The sequence below is a fragment of the Molossus molossus genome, unplaced genomic scaffold (assembly GCF_014108415.1).
Source record: "Molossus molossus isolate mMolMol1 unplaced genomic scaffold, mMolMol1.p scaffold_m16_p_16, whole genome shotgun sequence".
NCBI classification, from domain to species: Eukaryota; Metazoa; Chordata; class Mammalia; order Chiroptera; family Molossidae; genus Molossus; species Molossus molossus.
In genome coordinates, this window is record NW_023425351.1 from 18,641,198 (window position 1) to 18,663,600 (window position 22,403).

Sequence of the window (22,403 nt, forward strand, 5' to 3'; positions counted from 1 at the left end):
TTTCTTCAGTGTAGTGACCTTGGAGACAGGACACCACATTCAGTGATAATACCAATGGTTAAAACATTTTTAGAATACCACCTTATTTGGAATTGCTTCAAGTTCTGATTTAAGTTTACTCTATAGATTGTGTTTGGATGTATTGTTTTAAAATTGCATTGCCTCAAATGTCTGTTAACATTTTCTCAGTGATATATAAATACAGTTGTCTAGCCTGAGAGGATGCTGCTGGCTAACAGAACAAGGGGCATACATTCTTTAGTAGTGTAGCATATTTATTGCAGTAGGACCCATTGCTAGTCTTGGAGTCTGAGGTGTGTGGCCAAGTCTTAGCGCGCTCTCTCTAACTAGCTGGATGACCTTGAACAAAGCATTTATCTCCTCACAGCTCCCCTTGAGTCTTAGTGCTCATGTTCTGTGATTCCCAGATTCTAGAGGCATGAAAATAGGATTCTCTTAATAACGGGGGAGGCGGCCCACCCGGAGACCTGCTCTGCAGCCTTCCTGTCCCTTCCCATCAGCCCTGTCGCTGCCCTAGCAAGGTAGCAGGCTTCCTGTAGTAGTGACTTTTACAAGGAGTTTTTGATTCTAATTAGGGCAGAATAGTTCACAACTTGATGTAACACATTTGGGTTTCTTGCTGTCAGATCCATAGAGATATTTATATTTGGTGGGTGAAATTGGGAGCAGGGAAATCTTGGTGCCTAGGCTAAGGTTGGTGCAGATTGGGGAAAGAAACTAACATTGACTGTCTCCTGTGTGCAAGGCATTTTGATAATGGCCACTGTGACAATTAGGTGAAATCACTTCTAAGTACCCTTTGAGGGGGGTGATGGAATACTTATTTTCATAAATGAGGAAGCTGAAGTCCAGCTGCTTTAATTTGCCTGAAGTAGAGACAGTGTTTGAGCCAGGTCTACCTGGGTTCACAACTGCTATTTCCCTAAATTTCTAGATGCTGATATTTTTTAATCTCCCTTCACAGCCCTGATTTTTCTTTCTTCACTTTTTTCTCTATGATGATCCCAGGCTTTTCTAAAGTGCTAAAGAGTCGTCACTATTGGCCATCATTAATCTTTGTGAGAGGTGGTGATTTTATAAGTAAACCTTTAGCATTTATAAGCTTAATGTTTGACAGTGATTGATAAAAAATAAAGACGAGAAAATGTTGATATGAAATCACAAACTTATGCTGGAATGGGGTCCTCTCAGGGCTTCTAGATACATAAAATTGAGGGCAGATCAACTCTGGGATGAATTCAGAAATGAATGAGGATATGCAAATACAGCATACAAGTGTTTCCAATTTGCTTTTTCATATCAGGAGCTAGAAACTCAAATTTTGGTAGATTTGTTGAGAAGAACTCTTGTTTTTTAATCCCTTCTACAAGCATGTTCATGGACCTGCTTTATCCTTGCCACAGTGATAGGTACCGGGCATAAAGAGTGGCAGCAAGAGCAGTCAGTCCTCTAGGAGTCTCCGCCGGGGACGGTGGGCACGGGCCCTGGTGGTGCTGGTGGGAGTCTCCCAGCTCCTCGAGGTCTCCAGGGCCCTGCAGACTGCAGAAGCAGTGCTCTGTATTCCACATGGGGGTCGCATATGATGGTGGGCTGCTAGGGAAAGAGATGTTTTAAATAAATGTTTCGTGATGTCTCCTGAAAGTGTTTAGAATTGAAGAAGCGGAGGTCAAGGATGGTTTGAAGATGAAATTTCTTTTTTCTTTTGTAATCCTCACCCGAGGATATTTTTACATTTATGTTCAGATAGAGCTGGAGAGAGAGAGAGAGAGAGAGAGAGAGAGAGAGAGAGAGAGAGAGAGAGAGAGACATCTGTGTGAGAGAGACACATCGATTGGTTGCTACCCGCACAACCCCAACCGTGGCTGGGGATGAACCTCAACCTAGGTGTGTGCCCTTGGCCAGAATCAAACCCGGGAGTCTTTGGTCCTGAGCCTTACTGGCCAGGGCTCTTGTGGTTTCTTGATGAGAGAGCTCTTCCACCTGCATAGTCAGGGAGTCGGAGGAAAGAAGTGTCCCAAAAGCTAGACCTGCAAGACTAATCATAGTGGTGAATTAAAATTTATGTATTTTTATAATACTAAGCATATATTTTGGTAGGAATTTGAAGTAGTTAAGTCATCCTCTTAGCATCCCTGAAGATGACAGTTGACATTAACCTATTTTGTTACTGGAAAAGGAAATTTAAAGAGGTTACTTTCACTCAAGTTTATTCAGCAAATAAATGGGAAACAGAAAGAATGTATTTAGCATTCTGTTTTTACTTCAGAGCTTTATAGGATGCCTTGGAGCTATATCCTGAACCCTTCAGTTGTTAATTTAATGGAAGGATTGTAGTTGTGTGGCCAAGAGTTTACGTTGTTGGTGATTAGGGAGAGATTGTGGGCTGCCACCCCTGTTTCGAAATCCAGGTTGTGGGAGATTTTCCTCTTCTGAGAAATTTCCTTCAGATGATTGCTTGGTCTTTGGACTAACACTCCAGACCTAGGAGGCATCCAAGGCCTATTTTCATAGAGGGTGGGCCTGAGGGTGCCCCACTGCCCGGACTTCCCTTTCTCTGGGTGGGCGGCCGGCCCCTTCATAGCGTCAGAAGTGCACATGTCTGAGAAATGATGGTTTTTGTAATCCATGTAATCCAGGTGCTCATTTACTTTTAGGGAGGAACTGTCACTTTAGAATTATTAGTGGTTCCTGGGTAATTTTACATGTAAGACTGAAGCTTCATTGAATTATTTATATAAGTGTGTATGATTTATCTGTGTAATCACTTTTTATCAATTGTCTGTACTTCTTGAAAATTTGGTTATTTTTCTACCACTAGAAGTGTGAATTTCATAAGAGGTAGAGTGGAGGGTATTCATCATTTTATTCAGCCACCTTTCCACCTCCCCATCTCCCTACTCTGCAGACACACAGCCTTGCCTGGTTGACATAATCTGTGTATTTAAATTTCTCATGTTAAAGGAGAAAGTGATCATCTGCATTGTGTCCTAATTATGAGCCCAGTACTGTGTTAAAGGGCTTTATGTATACATTCTGACTTTGTCTTCATGGATTAGAAGGAGGTGGTGTCATCTGTATTTTTTTCTTTATTGAATTTGGAGAGAGAGAAACATCGTTGAGAGAGAACATCAATTATTTGCTTCCTGCATGCCACCCACTGGGGATTTGGCCCACAACTTGGGCATGTGCCCTGACCAGGAATCGAACCGGCAACCTCTTGGTGCATGGGTCGATGCTCAGCCACTGAGCCATACCGGCTGGGCTCATCTGTATTTTAAAAATGAGAAGAGGAAGTTCTAGAACGGATGTCATTTCAGAGTTGGTCTCAGAACTTAGTGGGTTCATAGTGCCCTTTGTGCCACTTCGTTCTGTTTGTTCCCCAGGTCTTTTGTGGTTTCATGCAAATTTTAGGAAATTTTTTTTTTTTCTGTGAAAAGTGCCATTGGCATTTTGATAAGGATTGTATTGAATCTGTAGATTGCTTTGGGTAGAATGGACATTTTTAACAATATTAATTCTTCCAACCCATGAGCATGGAATATCTTTCCATTTATTTGTGTGTTTTACAATTTCTCTCTTTAAAAACTCTAATCTTGTAACCATCACCTCCCTCTGAATTCAGCAAGCCAGTTGAAGCCGTTGCCGTGAAAGCACATTCACTTCTTGTTGCTTGTTTGTATCTGCACATCCTTTTCCGTGTCCCAATGGAAAGGCAGATCCTGCCCCCCTGTGCATGGGTTCTTCCCCCACTTCCCTTCTCCAGAGACTCATGCCCTTGATTGTCTTCTTCTATTGTCCCTTCTTAGACCTCTTGCTCTCTATGCCTCCTCCTATTAATGTTTGTGTATTTTATCTAACAGGTGCTTATATATAGTGCTTACTAAGTGGCAGACACTGTTCTAAGTATGTTACAAATATTAATGTGATCAATTCTCCTAATAACCCTATGAAAGAAATACTGTTATTGTCCTTGTTTTATATCAAGGCACAGAGAGACTAGAGAACTTGCCCAGGGTTACATGACTTGCGTTTGGACATGGTCCCGTTTCTCTGATGTCAAGTGGACAAATACTCATCCTTCGTTAGCCCACTTGCACTGCAGCCGGCTTTCTCTTCACCGGCTCAGTCAGAAGGTGGGAGCCATATATCTGTCTCTCTTCACTTGTTGTCACCTTAACCTGAACCCTGGAGCTTCTGCCTCCTCTACTTCATAGAAAGTACTCTTAGAGTTAGTAATATCTGCTCATGGAGTCTGATGGGCACTTTTATCCTCTTTCTCTGCAGCATTTGGACTTGTTGATCACGTCCTTAAAACTTTCCTTTGTTGTTTGTTGTGCTTTACTGGCTGATCCTCTGCCTGTCCTGCTCTTTTCTCTTGTCACTCTAAACACATTCCCTGGGTGATCTCATCCACTCCAGCACTTTGCCTCGCTTCTGTTTGTCATTGACTTGAACGGCCACATCTTCAGCTCAGCTTTCTATCTTGGGCTGTTAACTTTTATATTGTGCTGCTGGCTAGATAGCTCCAGATGGATTTTCTCTACACCTCTCCCTCACCTCATATAAACTCTACTTCTCTTCTGTTTCCCATGTTTTAGTGAGTGGTATTGTTACATCTGCTCAGTTACCCAAGCCGGAGTTCTGTCATTCTAGACATTTCATCCTCCAGTGTCCAGTCAGAAACCAAGTCAAATGGCTGGGTAGCTCTGTCTCTTGAGTATCTCCATTTTCTCCTTTGCTGCACCTGAATTCCTGCAAAGAACCTTCAAACTGGTCTTTGCGGCCCTAGTCTTATACCATTCCCACCTCTCCTAGTGTGTGATGCACATTTTAGTAAGGGGCATTCTTTCTAAAATGTGCGCCTTTCTAAACAGCATAACTCAAAAACTTCTCCATGAATTCAGAATGAATTCTAAGGCCCTTCATGGTTTGGCCTCCACATGAGCCATATTGAGGTTTTTGCAGACATCTGAGTGTGTTGTGCTTCCCTAAGTCTCAGGAATAGACTTTTCAGTTCTTTCTGCTTCCTTCTTGCCCAGATTCTCTACCTGCCAGTCTCCTACTTGTCCTGTAGCTCTCAGCTTCGTCTCCCCAGACCAGCACTTACTCCAATGAGCTCTATATTTGCTGTGCCCATTTTGGTAGCCACTAGCCACCTATGACAATTGAGGATTTGAATATGGCTAGTGTTGCAGAGGAACTGGAGTTAAAATCTTATGCAATTTTAATTACTTTAAATTTAAATAGCCACATGGGACTAGTGGTTACTGTATTGGACAGCATAGGCACTATTGGGAGGGGTGCCTGTGTGCTTCTTGGCATTCCACCAAAATACTTTATTTAAGAACAGCAAAATAGCTGATAGTATTGGGGTGGGGGTCAGAAAAAATTCACAAAAAGCAAACTCAGGAACTGAAATCGTATTTATATAAAGACGTAATGCAGAAAAATAATTTTATAAAGAAATATTTTGATTTATCAAGAATCAGTTATTTTCAGCATATTTGCATGGCTACTGCTTTTATACTGGATTTACATCTGAAATGCTCAAATACGAGCTGTGAACAAAGAAGCCAGGTAAAATTAATAATCAAAATTTACTTCAAACATTTTATTGTTTGTGGATGCCAGATAGCATTATAGTTTTTCATGACAGTTGATATTGGATTGTTAGCAAATATCAGTGAAACTTAAAATAGATGAGAGCAGTGTGTGGAGATCTTTGGACTTTTAGAGGGGGAAGGATGTTCAAGTATGCATTTTTTTTTCTTGTGTGCATGTATAGGTAGAACAGAAAGTTGAAAAGAGATTGCCTGGTTTTGGGACCCCATTGATGGGAAACTGCCCCTGGCCAGCTGTTCTGGGTAGGTCCGCTGAAGGCTGAAGGCTGGACATGGTCATTTCATAAACAAGGCAAAGCTAGAATATCATCACCAGTATGTGGTTCTCCTTTTAAGTGGCACAGTATTAGTGGAGAGATGGACGAGGCTTTAACTTCCTGTCCCAACCAACTCCCTGTGTGGGTAGAATCTTAGGGGGGCATTGCAGCTTATTGACTTTCCTGTGTATTTGCGGCCCGAGAAGTGGGTGTTAGTAATATACTGACATGGTATAGAATGGCTAATTCCTTTAAGTATTTTTGAGGCACTGGGTCTGGCATTGGGATTACAGACTGACAAGACATAACATTCAGGGTCTTCCTCGATGCGCTAACCTGTCTGGGCACCCTGGGTGTATTTATAGAAATAATAGGCGGACATTTAAATGGTTCACCATGAAAAGATACTGAAATAGTCTATATTCACAAGTCAACCTTTCAACAGGATATCATTTATTTAAAGAAAAATATGGAAAAATGGAAAAAATTTTTTCAAAATTAACAAAATTTAAATTCTTTATACAAAAATGGTATACATGATTCTGATAGGTTAAAGAAGCTACTAACCACTAAGTTTGTATGCAGCCAATAAAAATCACTGTATATTGATGATCTAAAAAATTTCAAGTTCCAAATGGCATTTAAAAACTTTTCCCTTTACTAGGCTGAGAAAAGGGTTTTCTCGCCATTTTAGGATGGCAGTTTTAGAGCTAAGGAACCTTGGCAGCTGAGTGTGCAGGGCTCTTGACAAGTGGCCAAACGAGGGCACAGAGGGCTTGAGAATGTATGTTTGAGGTAGAAACTTGAGATATGGGGTCTGTGAGAACATTTATTGCTCTCGCTAGGTATAAGATGCAGTCTGAAGGTGTGGTGTAGGGAGTAATGAATTCTATTTAACGGGGCTCTTTTCTTTACATACGGAATCTGTAAGGCTGTTTTAGAAACCTTGAGATATGTTATAGCCCTCTGGTCTTTAAAGGCACTAAACTCTTGGTAGCACAGTTAGAAACCTTTACTTACATTTTTCAGAATCGTACATAGGAAAAATGTAATATTTTCAAATCATCTCTGAGAGATGGACATGGAGTAGAGAATTTGGTATGTTTAGAGATGAGGGAGGAAATAAAAAATGTGGACAGGTATAATATGTATATACTATCACTGATGAAACTTAATTATCTAGATTTTCTTATCTGGATCATAATTGTATTAGCAACTGATGTATCGCAGTTAAACTCATCGCAACCATACAAATGGGAGGGTGCAGCAATCTGAGCACTTAGCACACCCTGGACTTGAAAGCTGTGTCTGGCTCTTTCTGTATTGTTTGATTAAATCAAGTCAAATTCAATTACAAGGCTTCATTGTTAGCATTAATTTTATTGATCATCCTCATTTTGCAAAGCAAATGTCGCACCTGGTAGTAGCCCATTTTCTCAGTTTGCCTTTTTCTCATTTTAGTCTCCTTTACTTGCTAACTTGAGGGTGAACTTAATCTGTGATCAGAATGGACACAGTGTAGAAATGTATAACTACATAAGTAGGACCCCTTTTCAAACTGAAATAGAAAGTTTACTTGCAAGTTAGAGCAATATTAGGAATCTGGTACACATGTAAAAAGTACTTAAAATTAGAATTGGTTATTGAATGATACTTAGGGGAACTTTGTGAAGCAGGTCACTACAATCAGCTTCCAGTGATGTTAGAAAAGTGCGGTGCAGTAAAATACTGAAGGGATTTGTTACACTAGCGTAGTTTTTTGAAATATTTTAGTTATGAATTAATTTATGTAAAATAGTATAAAAGGTATTTTAAAAAGTTATTTTTTCCCACATGCACAGCTAATAGGGGGAGGAGAGCTCAGAAGATACATGGGCATTGAGGAGAGGGGCCAGCTTAGGTTGAGCTTTGCTGTGGGTGCAGGAAAATATCAAGTTAAACATGCAGAGTTTATGGATAATACATTTGTCTTTTTATCATATTCTAATATGAAGATATTTAATTTGGCTGAAAGATAAAGCAGGCTTATTTAGCTGCATGAAATTGATAGTTTTATCAGTACTTTATCATAATAGTTTTTTTTGGTTAATCCTCAGCTGGGGATACTTTTCCATTGATTTTTAGATACAGTGGAAGGGAAGGAGTGGGGGAGGGAGAGAGGGAGAAAGTAACATCGATGTCAGAGAGACACATCAATTGGTTGTCCCTGCATGACCCTGACCAGGGCTGGGTATTGAATCAGCAACCCAGGTATGTGCCCTTGACTGGAAATCAAACCTGTGACCCTTTGGACTGAGGGCCAGTGCTCTAACCACTGAACAAATGGGCCAGGGCAATATATATATTTTTAAATCCTCACCCAAGGATATGTGTCTGTTGATTTTAGAAAGAGAGAGAAATATTGATATGAGAGAGAAACATCCACTGGTTGCCCCCCAAATGTGCCCCAACCGGATATCAAACCCTAGGTATGTGCTCTGACTGGGAATTGGTGTATGGGATAATGTTCCAACCAGTTAAGCCACCTGGCCAGGGCTATAATAGTTTTTGATAATAGTTTTGATTATCAAATACTGTTGATTATGGTAGCATTGTAGAACCTACGTTTATGATAGTGTAGGTATAGAAAAATGTTCCCAGCTTTGCTGTAAGTCAGAATGGTTATGAAATAGTAGGTGTGAAACTGTTCACTATATCTTCTAGCCTTAGTTTCATTTCCTTTGTCAAATATAATTTATTTGCAATAGAAATTTAATACTGTAGACACTGAGTAAGTTACGTTTTATTCCCCTTTTTCTATAGATCTACCTTTTTGAGACTATGTGCAGTTCTCCAAAACTACTTTCTCCAGTCATCTTCCAAAGACCTCCTCAGCTGTCCTTTACAGTGCTGTTTTCTTTTATATTGCTTGCTTCCCTGATGGAAATTTGAAATTTTATATTTCCTGTGTATTTCTCTTTTGCACAAAGTATGGCATCTTAGAAGAGTGTTAGAGGTTACTGTGTGACCTCTGCCCTTGGTGTCCTGTGACACTTCACCTGTCTCTGCTCAGGTTTATTCATGATGGATAAGGCGCCTCATCACATGTGCTCTGCTGTAGCAGAGAAAATAGATTAATTATTTTCAGCTGCGTGTTGCTGAAGCTTTTATTTTTTTTAAGGAAAAGAATGTTGGTAGCCTGTGTATCACTACACCCTTTCCCTCCCTGCATTTCAAACCAGCAGAATTTCGGACAGTTTTAAATGCCCCTGGAATATGAGCCAAGATCCCCTGTTCAGCTTTCCAGAACCTTTTAAAATGCAAAGGAATGTAGGAAATTGCCAGATCAGTAGTTAATCAGTGACAACTGTAGTAAGTACACAAAGAGCAGTGGGCTGCCTGTGGCTTTCCAGCCACTTAGCATGTTGCCCTTGATCCGCTTCCTAGGCATCCTCCCATGGTGTAGGGGCAGTTTGGAGGAGCTTGTGATTTCCAGGACATCCCTGGATGGAGGATGGCCCCACAGCTCCTTCCTTCCCTCCTTCTGTCCTGCTCCCACTTTTTGTAGGTTTGACATCACCCAGGAGTGTGTATGAGTGTGAAGTCAGTAGCTTGAAATAGGTTTACAGTGAGTGGGAAAATGTTTTCAAAAGGTGATTTTTTATTAGGCTAATAAACATATGGCGTCATTTGCCTTTATAGAGCCATCAAGTTTTGTTTGTTTAAACTATCCCAGGATGTTTCACAATATTAAGCAAGACACACTAGCAACCATCAAATTTTGTAAAATTTATATTATTCTTCTATTAGTCTGCCCTGTATACATCCTTCAAGTGTGTTGAAATACATTTTTGAAGTTTAATTTTTCCCTAGCCCAAGTAAATTACACTAAAAGTTTTCATTTACTTATTTTTGGATCTATCTTTACTTGCTTTCTTTCCCCCTTATCTATATAAAATTCTTATAGCAGTAAAAGAATAGATCTACCTATCTGACATAGATTCATATTTTATTTATGCGTATAGACATGCTGTGTACAGATATGTGTGTACATCTTCGTCCTCATTTCTCTTCTGCCGTGTAATGTTGAGTGCTGCCAGTGTTATTAGAATGTGTACTGGTCTCTTGCTGGGACACTAAGCTATGAATGGGAAGATCACCCAGATGCGTTTTCCTAGTCTGTGGTGGGACACGCAGCTCAGATCTTTGCTGGCCGTCTTCTCAGGGGTTTAGTTTTTGAAGGAGTTAATTTCAGGGAGTGATATTTCATTGTTGAATTACAGGGTATAAAGGTTGTTCCCTAAAGGATATTGACTGCCATGATTCTTGTGCTTTAGTGGCACAACTTACATTTAGGGTAATATGCACCTTTTGACCCATTTAGAAAAAAAAATTAGTGTTCTGGCCATGCACTTAGTATGAACCGTTGAGTGCTGTTTCATTAGTTGCCTTGAAAGAAATCGTATTAGCCCAACACTCTTACGTAGAAAAAATAATCTTTATCTGAAAGACAGCTCAGAATTTTCAGACTCCCCAAAGGTATGTAGAAATAACTGAACGATTTCTGCAAGAAACCTGTGAAATACTGTGTTTTGTAACGTAGCATTAGGTATTAATGTTAACTGCATTTTTTTTTTGTCTTGCACAAATGATTGGCAAGCAGATGGCGGTATCTTTAAAATGAAACCACTTTTAAACCATTACAAATTAAAATTTGTCACTAAGGATTATTCATAATTCTTGGGTAAGGTCAGTATTGTTTCTTTGTCAGTCACGAATGCCAGGACTCCCTTTTCTTAAATGGAAGATAGCATATCTTTGTATCACTTACTTTATTCTTTGGGACGATTTGTTTCTTGTTGATGACTTTATTCTCCCATGAATTGAGGCGCATTTGGAGCTCGAGTAGAGCGGAGCTCAGCTCTGAGAACAGGACTCCTGAGTCTTCACCTGTGCAGGTGTCACTGGGGGCCCTTGTTAAATGCAGATTCTAGGTCAGGAGGTCTGGGTTGGGCTCAAGATACTGTATCTTTTACCAGCTCCTGGGTGGTGTCATTGGTCCCAGGACCCCCTGCACAGGGCAAGGCTCTCATCTTCAAGGAGAGAGGTAGGTAAACAGGACAACCATGTGTTCGGTTTTGTAGCTCTTACCCCTGGTGTGGTGGAAATCCTAGGGAGGGTTTCAAAATCAGCCTGAAACGGGGAGGGCTGAGGGTCAGGAAGCTTCCCTGGATGACTGGTAACAAAAGACTTGAGATTAAAAGAGGCCATACTGCACAGTTCCAGGGAAGGAGGCAGGTGTGGAGGCAAGGAAGGAGCGCGGAAGTGAATGCATAGTCAGTCAGTATACTTCCAGTGGTTTGAGAGAGCTAGTCTGAGTAACTGAGTGTTTCCTGGGCAGAGGGAAGGGAGGTCAGGGATCTGCCTACCAAGTGCCTTCCACTGCACTGGAGCGTTTTGGCTTGATCCTGAAAGCTGTGGCAACTCCTTTAAGGATTTTAATCAGGGGAGAGACATGATTCATTTTGTGTTTTGGAAGATCATCCAATCAGCTGTGTGAATGTGTTGAGACCAGACTTAGGTGAACCAGTCAGCCTGTGATGCTTTGTCCTTCACTAAACCCTGAAGGCCTGATTTCATTGGAGATAGTGTGAATCAGAGGAGGTAGTGGACTTGTGAGATATGCAGAAGGCAGAATCAGCAGGTGGGTGGATGGGTTGAATATACAGGATATCTGGGGCATTTATTAGAATAGCAAGCTGCACAGGCCAGGGGCCACTTCTGTATTGTTCAACTCTGTATTCCCAGTGCCTGCAAAATGCTTTATGCAAAGTAGGCACTTGTTAAATATTTTTTAAATGAATGAATGATGGGAAGGATCGAGGGTTATTTCATCCTTTGGCAGAGTCAGAGGTGTGGATGGAGATATTAGCTCCTATAGAGAATGCTGAGGTAAAGCATTTCATTACTCTACACAGTATCAATTCCAAGCATAGTTTTCTCTATCTATCTATCTATCTATCTATCATCTATCTATCATCTTCAATCAATATCAGCAAAATTAGAGATTACCTACTGATATACATGGAAGCTATGTAATTCTTATTCCTTTTTCTTTTTTTCCCATTTGGTGCTTGGACTAATAATAGACCTTCTGAGGGACTTCACATCCTTTTTTGTTCCTTCTGTATCTTTTCCAATAAAATAGTGAATGAAGCCCTGGCCAGTGTGGCTCAGCGTTTAGAGTGTTGGCCTGTGGTCCAGAGAGACCTGGGTTCAGTTCCCGCTAAGGGCACATACCTTGGTTGCAGTTTGTCCCCGGCCCTGGTTGGATGTGCGGGTGGCAGCCACTCGATGTGTCCCTTTCACGTTGATGTTTCTCTCTCTCTCTTTAAAAGAAAGAAAGAAAGAAAAAAAAAATAGTGAATGAAAATAATGTACAAAGCCACCAAGAAAAATAGTGACCTTACTATAGTTATGTAGATTTTTAGTTGTGATCATTAAGGCTGCAGATCATTAAAGGGCAATGGTAATACGGCAATTATAAGTGAGAAGAATTTTGAAGTCAACTCTTCGTAAGTGCTTGAATTTTCCCTAGTTGAGAACCACTCCTAACATAATAAAATTCCTTTATTAAGAAATAGAGCCCTGGCTGGTTTGGCTCAGCGGTTAGAGCATCGGCCTGCGGTCCCAAGAGACCCAGGTTCGGTTCCCGCTAAGGGCATGTACCTCGGTTGCAGTTTGTCCCCGGCCCTGGTTGGTCGTGCAGGTGGCAGCCACTCGATGTGTCCCTTTCATGTCGATGTTTCTCTCTCTCTCTCTCTCCCTCCCACTCTATCTGTGCAAAAAACGGAAAAGAATGTCCTCGGGTGAGGATAAAAAAAAAAAAAAAGAAATAGAAATATATGTTGGGAGATAATACAGAAAGGAGATATTTTACAGGTTGAAAATATAGTTAATGAACATAAAATATGATATATGGAAATAATATTATGAACTTCATAGCAGGGGTAGGTGTAGACCTTTGAAAGAATGAATACTCATCTCTGAACAGGAGAAAGTATTTTTCATAAAAAATAATTGCCATTTGATATAGTCTTTATCTAAAAATGTTACTTCTTTTTTTTTTTTTTTATCCTCACCCGAGGACATTTTTCCATTTTTTATTGAGATAGAGCAGGAGGGAGAGAGAGGAAGAGAGAAACCGAGAGAAACATTGATGTGAAAGGAACACATCGAGTGGCTGCCTCCCGCACGACCCAACCAGGGCCAGGGACAAACTGCAACCGAGGTACATGCCCGTAGCGGACACCGAACGTGGGTCTCTCTGGACCACAGGCTGACGCTCTAACCGCTGAGCCAAATGGGCCAGGACTAAAAATGTTACTTCTAAGAAGGAATATGTCCATGGAATTTTCTGCAGTGATGGAATTGTTCCATCTGTGTGCAGTAGCCACCAGCCCCATGTGGCTCTTGAGCACTTGAAATGTAGCTTGTGCAATTGAGCAACTGAATTTTAAATTTTATTTAGTTTTAATTCATTTAAATAGCAACATGTGGCCAGTGGCTGCTGTGTAGGGCAGCCCAGTCACAACGAATTGTGACCACCGCCCACACATACTAATGACGAAGAAAATGTGGTCTTGTCCAGGGAGTTCAGGAGGGGTATCATCTGATTCATGAGGAAAATCTGGAACTTGTGGTGAGCTGATGTTGGTAATTTGGAGGCATTTTCTGATTCTTTATCTGGGTCACTGTCCCTTGGATCAATGCCTTCTCTCATAGCAAGCCTTGGCCTGGCTAGGTTTTCCTCTTCCTCCAACTGCTGTTGGGGGCCACGGGTGGGGATCACTGTCCACAGGCTTTATGATCTCGCTGAAATGACTTTCACTTTGAATAGAAACTCAGCAGTGCTGAGCTCTTTATCTTCTGTGTGTTCACCTATCAATCAGTTCTTGGATTCTTCCCCCTTTATTGATTGATTTGAGAGAGAGAAAGAGAGAGAAACAGAAATACTGATTTGTTGTTCTTATTTATGTATTCATTGATTGATTCTTGTATGTGCCCTGACTGGGGATTGAACCCACATCCTTGGCGTATCGGCACTGTGCTCTAACCAACTGAGCTACGTGGCTAGGGCTATCCCCCCTCCCCCCCCCCCGACCCCCAGAAGATGACTTTTGGTGGTCAAGAGACTTCTTTGTGGCTTGTGCTGTGGGTGGTGATGTGTGTTTTTCCAACTGCTGGACACTCCCTTGGAAATGCTGACACATGCTTCACCCGGTTCCAAGCGTCACTGTCACAGTTATGTTCTATACCCCAGGTTCCCTGGAGGTGGAGGAGAGAAGTTTAAAGAGAACAACTAGAAATGAAGCTGTAGAACTATAATAGTCTTCAGCTTCTGAAAGGTAGTCATCCTTTTACTTTGCACTTGCCCAAATGTTGAATGTTCACGAAGAAAACCTCCTTTGGATGGCATTCTACATACACAAGTGGATAAAAAATGGTTGAGGAAGTATTTTCCACGTGAAAGGTTTTTGTCTTCACCTATTTTCGTGGTAGCTTTCCAGGTCACTGTGATACCAAATTAAAATGTATCTGTACAATAGTTAAGCATTGTCTATTTAAGTTTTGTGAGGTCAGAAATTTACTTCAAAAAATTACTATGTATTTTTGCACAACTTATTTCTTTTTGTCTTGGTTTGCTGTACACCTTTTGCTTCCATCTCCCATTATATATACTGTGTACTGGTTTTTTTTAGATCTGCCTATTTTTTATCTTCCTAATTTCCAGTGAAATTAATCCTCACCCGAAGACATTTTTCCATTTTTTGTTCAGGTAGAGTGGGAGGGAGAGAGAGGAACAGAGAGAGAGAGAGAAACATCGATGTGAAAGGAACACATCGAGTGGTTGCCACCCGCACGACCGACCAGGGCCGGGGACAAACTGCAACCGAGGTGCGCCCTTAGCGGGAACCGAACCCGGGTCTCTCAGGACCGCAGGCCGACGCTCTAACCGCTGAGCCAAACCGGCCAGGGCTCCAGTGAAATTAAATAATAGCTTCATTGCGGTGCTAATATGTGCTGCTTCCAAAAAGTTGTAGATAGTATAAAGAAAAAAAAATTTTTTGGAAGGAAACTCTTTTGTTTGCTAGTCTCAGTAATTGCCTTAGTGACTTATCTCTGAGTAAAATGGACCCAATTTGGGCCTTTGCTATTTTGCCCTCCCTAGTAAGATGCCATCTCATCTATACAGTTTTCTTTCATCTTTGGGAATTGTTGCCATCAAAATATTTTGTGGAAAATGTTCACTTTTCACAGTCTATAACAGTTTTTTTCTTAACCTGTTCAATGAAGAGGGATTTGGATGAGAAGTTCTTCCAAGTGCTTGCCAGCTCCGAATGTTCCCAGTTGCTTTCACAGTGGGTTTCTATGATGGGGTTGCTTCGGTGGCTGAGCCATCCCCTGGGGTCCCTGCTCACCCCAAACACATACATCTTCTGGACCTTGTGCTTGTTTTAGGAAATATTTGCCAGTTGGGCACTGAGCAGAAACTTCAATTACTATGTCTTCATTATATATGTCTGTACTGTTTGCTATGCAATATCACACGTAGTTAAATCACTTGCTATCAGAAATTACTAAGTAATATTTTGTGAAATGGTATCCTAATTTTTTTTTTTTTTTTAATCCTCACCCGAGGACATATTTCCATTTTTTGTACAGATAGAGTGGGAGGGAGAGAGAGGAAGAGAGAGAGAGAGAGAGAGAGAAACATCGACGTGAAAGCGACACATCGAGTGGCTGCCACCCGCACAACCAACCAGAGCCGGGGACAAACTGCAACCAAGTACATGCCCTTAGCGGGAACCGAACCTGGGTCTCTCCAGACCGCAGGTCGACGCTCTAACCATTGAGCCAAACCGGCCAGGGCTCCTAATTTTTTTTAAATCCTCACCCGAGGATATGTTTCCATTACTTTTTAGGGGTGGGGGAGAAAGGGAGGGAAGGAGGGAGGGAGGGAGGGAGGGAGGGAGGGAGGGAGAGAGAGAGAGGAACATCAATGTGAGAGAAACATCGATCAGTTGCTTCCGTATATGCCTCACCTGGGGATTGGACCCACATCCTTTTGGTGCACAGGATAGTTTTCTAACAAATAGGCCACCTGGCCAGGGAAATACTCTAATTTTTATAATATAATCTCTGACTCTTAATTCTTATTCAAGAGGTTCATCATTTACAGATAAATAGAAGCTTCATGAGGACAAGAGGGAATTTTGTTTGTTTTTATTCAGACTTATCTGCAGCACCTAGGTTAGTGTGTAGATGATAGAAAGTGCTCAGTAAATATGTTTTGAATAAAAAAAAAATGTGATTTGAGATTTAACTTTGCTTTTATTTAACGCCAAATCAAATGTAACTACAACTTGAATGATTTGTATACAGGGGATACTTATGAGAATTATTTGATAACACATAAAATTTGTATTTCTGTGCCTGCCTGCCTGCCTGCCTGCCTGCCTTCCTCCCTCCCTCCCTCCCTCCCTTCAGGATATTTTTACATTTTTCTTCAGATAGAGTGGGAGGGAGAGAGAGAGAGAAACATCGATGTGAAAGAGACACATTGATTGGTTGCCACCCGCACAACCCCAACGGGGGCAGAAATGAGCTGCAACCGAGGTACATGCCCTTGACAGGAATTGAACCCGGGACTCCCTGGTCTGCAGGCCAGTGCTCTAACTGCTGAGCCAAACCGGCCAAGGATCTGTGTTTTCTTTTCAACAATATGTAAATATGCTGTTCAGTGTGGTAGCCACTGCCTCCATGTGCGTTTTAAAAATTTTTTATCCTTACCATAGGATATTTTTCCATTTATCTTCAGATAGAGTGGGAGGGAGGGAGGGTCAGAGAGAGAGAAACACTGATGTAAGAGAGGCATCAACTGGTTGTCTCCCTCAAGACCCCAACCAGGGCCAAGGACAAACCACAATCAAGGCACATACCCTTGACCATAATTGAACCTGGGACTCATTGGTCCATGGGCTAATGCTTTAACCGCTGAGCCAAACCGGCCAGGGCTGCATTTTTTACTTGAAATGTGGCCAACAGGAATTGAGATATGCTGGTGTGACAAAGCATACTGGATTTCAGAGACTCAGTAACAAATAATGTAAACTATTTTATTCATTTTAAAATATTGATTGCATGTTGAAGTGATAATATTTTGCATATATTGTGTTAAATAAAAATTGTTACAGAAACTATTTTCACTTTTTTTAGCTTATTTTTTTAATATGGCTATTAGAAATTTTAAATTACATGTATGGTTCTGATTTGATGGCTCATTGAACATTGCTGATCTAGACACAGAAATGTAGATATTGAATGTAGAGAAGGGGGCAACCTTCCAAAAGGATTTTTAAATGAACATCTTTACAAAATTATATGTTGCAGCTGTGACTTGGGAACGTGGATATTCAAATGGTCTTGATCATATTAAAAAAGACCAAAATAAATTAATTAGATTAGCTCAAATGAGAAATATGAAATCCAGCTACCAGATGGATTCCTAGCATAGTCGCAGCCGAGTCTTGAGGTCAGAAAAGGGGCAGGAAGGCGGTGGTGGCTGTCCGAGTCAGTGTGAGCAGTCACTAATGACAGACGGAAGCCATAGTTTTTGAATGTCTGTGCCCGGAGCTCACCTGGTTGTGGTGGGTACCATGTTTACTTGATTCCAGGTAATGTTGTTTTTCATGCCACTGGGAAATGGACTCAGTGGAAGGGAGCAGGAGAGTGGAAGCCTGAGTGTCAGGTAGGGTTACTTTCAGTGAGTGTTCTGTTTTGTGCCTCCCATGCCTGCAGGCAAGTTCTCTTCCCACTTCTGCTCAACTCCATCGCTGCTTCTCCAGGCTGGTTGTGCCTCCTGGTCTGTGGAGCTGGCCATCCCCTGTCTCTGGGCTCCTTTTCCCTAGAGCTGGCCGGCAACCCCCTCCAGTCAGTAGCATTTCCTCCCGTGACATATGGTAGACCCTGGAGGATGAAGCCCTTACTTATCCTATGAAAACAAGGCCATCCAGTACATATAAGTAGACATTACCTTCTTGAAGCTAATTTGAAAGGTTATTTTGGTAAGTGCTTAGTCTGCATGGCTGGTTTAAGCTATTTTCAAGTCCATTTCAGTATTTATTTCCTTGAAAGCTAGAATGAGCCTTGAATAAATGAAGACTGACTGCTTAGACTTTTTAGGAGTAAATTTAATTTATTAGTATTTGCTTTATTTGACACTGGAGATTTCTGTTTTCTTTCTTCTGGATTTTAAAGTACTTGTGTAGTAAAGCAGCATGTCTGTAAATAAAATGGCTTTCATGCTCATCTCATTTTCACCTGTCTGACCTCTGTTTTTGGAAAAAGTACATCAGAAAATTCATGGCAGTTAGTGGCAGAGTGAGGAGACCTTTGACTTTAGCTGACAGCTGTCACCTGAAAACTATAGACCTAGAGACCCCCTCAGGTGTTATGTCTGTAGTTCTGACAGCGAACAGGAATGTTGTTTACATTTTCTGTAAGCAAAATTCTCCCCTTGTTAAGAATGTGTTTGAATAGGGCAGGCAGAAACTGTTTTTTTTTTTTTGTTTTTTTTTTTTTTATCTGTCTCGGTAAGTTCTCCGCAGTGTTAGGTGGCATTGTTCATTCTCATGCTCGTAGAGAAGTGTATCAGTGGAATTTATGACCGAGCCTGTTTATAACATCACTTTGGAAATTCTTCCATAGACATTGTTTTTTTTAAGTTGGACAGTATCACACAATGCTTAATGTGCTTATGAAAGAGGAAAAAAATGAGTTAAATTCCAAAGATGTTTAAGATTTCAGACATTTTTTCTATGTGAATTAGTTCTTTATTAGGTTGTTCATTTAATCAGCATTCAACAAAAATACTTTCTTGTTTTGCTTATTGAAACATTTTTTAAATTGGTTATTTTAATCGGACACAAAATCTGTTAGGAACTGTTTGAAGAAAATGCGGAATATTAGACAGTGTATAATGTGTGCTGTAAGCTCAGGGTGCTGACGGATGTGCCTGCCCACTACCCTACTGTTCATGTCCTGCCTGCTCCCCACGAGGTGAAGACAAGGGTAGGGCTGCGTGGATATTTTGAACTTCATTCTCTTAAAAGATTTTAGTTCTGACCAGTTTTGGAGAAAGTTTTCTGTTTCTATTGATGAGAACAATCATTGTCTGGAAATTGCTCATCCAGCTAGGGTCTGTCTGAGTGGTCACATGGGCCCCTGGTTCATCACCAGAGCCCGGAGCCTCTGGGTGAATAATGAACCTGTGATTGGACTTGTGCTGCCAGCAGTGCAGACCAGGAACGTGTTGCGTGCCCAGAGGTCGGTCCTCTTGGAGCATGAAACTTTTCTTCTGGTTCTTTCTGAATCTTGTATATTCCCGCCATTAAATGTAATGCAATTATGAATTTATTATACTCTGCAAACTTGCTTCCCAACATCGTTATGGACGCTTTTTCATTCGACACCTCTGTTGCTGTTACATAGTTGTATGTGGACCACAAATACCTAATTTGTACGAAATGACTGATTTTGGTATTTGTATAATCCTCTAGTCAATTTAACTAAGTTGAGCTTTTCACAGCCCTCGGTGCTGCGGCTGCTCATCTGATTACACTGCTCAGGGGAATACGGTTAAGGGCGGGCTGTTGGTAACCAGAGCATTTCCAGGGCTTTAGTTCAGCAGATGGGCTGCTTGGCTATATTCATACATCTGCTTGCCTGCTGTGGCAGCTGCTGGCTGCTTCATGTTGTGTTCTTTTGTTCTGTTCCATCCAAGAATGGAACGCTAGGAAGTGTAGTGAATGGATTAATTTAAGGTTAAGGTTAGTGTTTTGCTTGCTTTCTAAGTAACCGATCATAATAATGCTTCTGGTAGAAGCTAATGAGTTTCTCTTAAAGTGAACTAGATTTAGAAAATACAGCTCCACAAGGGGGCTAGATTAGTATTGTTGATGGAAACCAAATTCAAATTCGTAAAATACTGGCAGTTTTTGTCATTTGTTCCTAATTCTTTGTTTTTTTTCCTCCTCCCTACCTCCCACTCCCTTCCAGGACTGATATCCAGACTTTGCCTGACACTACAGGGTCCGAGAGAATTAAAGAAATATGGAATGACATGAAGAAGATTAGTTAAGGATTACAGGCTTTGAGGACAAACACCTCAGTGAAGTGAAGCACAGACAAGCTCCTGAGCTGTAGTTGGAGGAAGGAGCCGTGTGTTGGAAGAAGATGGCGGATCCAGGAATGATGAGTCTTTTTGGTGAGGATGGGAATATTTTCAGTGAAGGCCTCGAAGGCCTTGGAGATTGCGGTTACCCTGAAAATCCAGTGAACCCCATGGGTCAGCAAATGCCGATAGACCAGGGCTTTGCTTCTTTGCAGCCATCCCTTCATCATCCGTCCACCAATCAGAATCAAACCAAGTTGACCCATTTCGATCACTATAATCAGTATGAACAACAGAAGGTGCACCTGATGGATCAGCCGAGCAGGATGATGAGCAGCGCCCCCGGGAACGGACTTGCGTCTCCTCACTCGCAGTATCACACCCCTCCCGTTCCTCAGGTCCCTCACAGTGGCAGTGGTGGCGGTCAGATGGGAGTCTACCCTGGCATGCAGAATGACAGGCACGGGCAATCTTTTGTGGACAGCGGCTCCATGTGGGGCCCCCGGGCTGTTCAGGTACCGGACCAGATCCGAGCCCCCTACCAGCAGCAGCCGCAGCCGCAGCCGCCCCAGCCGGCTCCATCGGGGCCCCCTGCACAGGGCCACCCTCAGCACATGCAGCAGATGGGCAGCTATATGGCACGTGGGGATTTTTCCATGCAGCAGCACGGTCAGCCACAGCAGAGGATGAGCCAATTTTCCCAAGGTCAAGAGGGCCTCAATCAGGGAAATCCTTTTATTGCCACCTCAGGACCCGGCCACTTGTCCCATGTGCCCCAGCAGAGCCCCAGCATGGCCCCTTCCTTACGGCACTCGGTGCAGCAGTTCCACCACCACCCCCCCACTGCTCTCCATGGAGAATCCGTTGCCCACAGTCCCAGATTCTCCCCTAATCCTCCTCAACAAGGGGCTGTTAGGCCACAAACCCTTAACTTTAGTTCTCGGAGCCAGACAGTCCCCTCACCTACTATAAACAACTCAGGGCAGTATTCTCGATATCCTTACAGTAACCTAAATCAGGGATTAGTTAACAATACAGGGATGAATCAAAATTTAGGCCTTACAAATAATACTCCAATGAATCAGTCCGTACCCAGATACCCCAATGCTGTAGGATTCCCATCAAACAGTGGTCAAGGACTAATGCACCAGCAGCCCATCCACCCCAGTGGCTCACTTAACCAAATGAACACACAAACTATGCATCCTTCACAGCCTCAGGGAACTTATGCCTCTCCACCTCCCATGTCACCCATGAAAGCAATGAGTAATCCAGCAGGTACTCCTCCTCCGCAAGTCAGGCCTGGAAGTGCTGGGATACCAATGGAAGTTGGCAGTTATCCAAATATGCCCCACCCTCAGCCATCTCACCAGCCCCCTGGTGCCATGGGAATTGGACAGAGGAATATGGGCCCCAGAAACATGCAGCAGTCTCGTCCGTTTATGGGCATGTCCTCAGCACCGAGGGAGTTGGCCGGGCACATGAGACCAAATGGCTGTCCCGGTGTTGGCCTTGCAGATCCACAAGCAATCCAGGAACGGCTGCTTCCTGGCCAGCAGCACCCTGGTCAGCAGCCGTCTTTTCAGCAGTTGCCAACGTGTCCTCCGATGCAACCCCACCCGGGCTTGCACCACCAGCCTTCACCCCCACACCCGCATCACCAGCCTTGGGCACAGCTTCACCCATCACCCCAGAACACCCCGCAGAAAGTGCCTGTGCCTCAGGTAAGGGAACGCTGATCCTGCTTTATGGTATAAAATGTAACTCAGTGAACTTATCTAATAGAATTTTCCTGTAAACTTTATGAAAAGCATTTTTATTATGAGATCCTTAATTTTATTTTGTTAAGCTGTCCCAGAATCTAATTTTTCTGTTACTCCCTTTATTTACTCTCTCACTTGTTGACTTATGCATTTATTCACTGTTCAAAAGTCTTCGAATCCTCCTATCCCAGGAATTGTGCTGGGTGGTAAGAATGCAAAGATAACTAAGCACAGGTCCTTGCCTGCAAGGTCTGTTGTCACTACCAGCAGGGAGATGGACACTAGACTCAGAACAAATGTCTTTTCCTCCTCCTCCTCTCTATTCTCCTCTTCCTTTCTGTTTTAAAAATACACACAAAACTGCAAAGTTTTATGTGTTTGTGGTAGTTCCTCCCACCTCTTTTAGAAAATTATGACTTTTTTTCCTTGGAAAGCTGCAAAATGTGTTCTTCTGTAATATTTATTTTATCAATTGTTGAATGTTAGTGTGAATTTAAATTGCAACTGTAGGAATCAGAGTAGACAA

The 22,403-nt window shown here is 42.1% G+C and overlaps 1 protein-coding gene across 2 annotated transcripts in view; it reads left to right on the forward strand.

Moving 5' to 3' along the window:
* Window positions 1–22,403, forward strand: part of CHD7 (chromodomain helicase DNA binding protein 7) — a 198,239-nt gene that overhangs the window by 48,907 nt on the left and 126,929 nt on the right. For both annotated transcript variants that reach the window (XM_036263971.1, XM_036263972.1), the window contains exon 2: window positions 20,000–21,838. In XM_036263971.1, coding sequence (XP_036119864.1) covers window positions 20,177–21,838 — 1,662 coding nt within the window. In that variant the 5' untranslated portion in view covers window positions 20,000–20,176. The remainder of the gene's footprint in view (window positions 1–19,999; window positions 21,839–22,403) is intronic.